Raw genomic sequence first — 1,886 nt, forward strand, 5'->3', positions numbered from 1 at the left:
TGATATGATAAGTATGATTTTATGGTACGTTACTAATTTTGAAGATTTTTTTTTTAATCTAAGTAGTTTTGTGAAAATGGAATGTTTGGATTTTATTCACTGTTCTCATGGTTAAAGTTAAAGCAATTTTATTACATGACTATGTCGAGTTTCGAACTTATCACGTGTCACGGTTGGAAATGTGGGAGTAAAATAAAAAAATGACATGTTAGATGATACGATATATTTGTCAAAAAATACCTATCAAAAACCTCTAAAAAGCTATAAACAGCAATCGCAACACAACAATATGCTGAGTCAAACAGAAGTAACAGGATTCTTGCAGGCGATAGATGAGAAGAACTAAAAGACTTTTCATACAAAAGGTGTCACAAAATGTTCACAAAGAAAAAAGCACGTTTAATGCCACCAATGAAGTGTGCGACATGTAGGTAACTTACGTTAACGAACATGACGTCAGTGTCAGAGAGGTTGGACCTAAGGGAGGCGCGAGGGTCGCGGGGGTCGCGGGGGTCGCGGAGAGCGGCTCTGTTGGTAGTGATGGAGCCGCTCTCGTCGGCCGAGCAGTCGGAGGACTGCGCCGCCTGCACACCGCCACCACATTACCAATGCAAACTGTACCACGACTCGGTAACTTTTTGACCGTAATTCAAATACGATTTGTATGAGTATATTGATAGATATTTAAAGTAGATAGATTTTTTTTTAAAACAACTGCTAAACGAATTAAATCCAAAAGGGGGTGTATCCATTTTAACAACGTTACCGGCTTTAAATGTCCAAGAAAGTAATGTTTTATAAATGTTAGAACTTCAGTTCCTTTAATGACACGAATTAGTTAAATTGGCAACTGGTATTAACTAGTTAAACGTGCAAAAGCTTTTACTTTTAGATATATACAGGTAATAGAAAGCCTTGAACGCTGAGATGAGTTGCAAAGACTTTTTTTTTAAATAACATCGAGAACGAATCTGACAAACTTCAGAAGGGCAACATGCGACGACATTACAACATCAATTCTTTTACATTTGGTAATATCATATTTTTACTTACATCTGAATCAAATGAGGTTAATTTGCTGAAGAGAAGATTTCGTTTTTGATTCAACATATCTTTGAACATGTCCGTGGTGCTCTGCGTTTCTGTGTCCATCTCCGGATAGTTTAAAACTGGCATATCTAAAATGAAGATTTACCTTTAAATCAAGGATAACAGTTGTAGAGCCCGCTTTAACATCTTCGCACGAATAGGTCGGCTCGCCCCCAGTAATACCACGACCACACAGAAAATAGGCGTGAAGTGGAAGCAATTCCGCGTTTGGATTTGGATGGACGGTTTTAAGTATACTAACCGGTTTGGGAGCTCTTCCTGGAGGAGGGCGTGGAGGGCGTGTCGTCGTGGCGGTAGTCAGCGAGCGCGCCGCCCAGCGCGCCCGCGCCCTGCTCCAGCCCCGCCACCTCCTTGCTCCAGTAGTGCGTGTGCGCCATCTCCGTCACTTGGAACACGGACGCCATGCCCCCCAGCCCGAAGTTGGAGTACGTGTGCTCCAGCCCGTGCACCACGGCCTGCAGCACTTTCAGCATCCCCTTCCACACTGGCTTGCTCACGAACTGACAATTCGACAGAAAAAGAAAATAGAGTTAATAGTCCTTGAACTGAGTTACAATTAACTTAATACCGATTTAACTCACCACATCATCGACTTTATCGTTAGGCGTCGTTTTTCTGTTGAAGTTCTTGTTCAGTTTGCTGAGCACCATGTTCCTGTAGGACTCGTCTTCCATCAGCTTCTTGAGTCGGTTTAGTTTGAGCCAGCCCACGCCCTCGCCCTCCAGGACGTGCTGGACCAGCTGTCAATATAATAAACGTTTAAACAATGCCTAGTG

General features: G+C 42.5%; 1 protein-coding gene across 1 annotated transcript in view; it reads right to left on the bottom strand.

Moving 5' to 3' along the window:
* The window catches only part of LOC106100362 (MAP kinase-activating death domain protein), a 26,585-nt gene that overhangs the window by 6,167 nt on the left and 18,532 nt on the right, over nucleotides 1-1,886 (bottom strand). The window contains exons 20-23 of the mRNA XM_013279190.1: nucleotides 1,692-1,850; nucleotides 1,352-1,610; nucleotides 1,054-1,178; nucleotides 441-584 (exon numbers count right to left, since the gene is read on the bottom strand). Coding sequence (XP_013134644.1) covers nucleotides 441-584; nucleotides 1,054-1,178; nucleotides 1,352-1,610; nucleotides 1,692-1,850 — 687 coding nt within the window. The remainder of the gene's footprint in view (nucleotides 1-440; nucleotides 585-1,053; nucleotides 1,179-1,351; nucleotides 1,611-1,691; nucleotides 1,851-1,886) is intronic.

Source organism: Papilio polytes, unplaced genomic scaffold (assembly GCF_000836215.1).
Source record: "Papilio polytes unplaced genomic scaffold, Ppol_1.0 DF824047.1, whole genome shotgun sequence".
NCBI lineage: Eukaryota > Metazoa > Arthropoda > Insecta > Lepidoptera > Papilionidae > Papilio > Papilio polytes.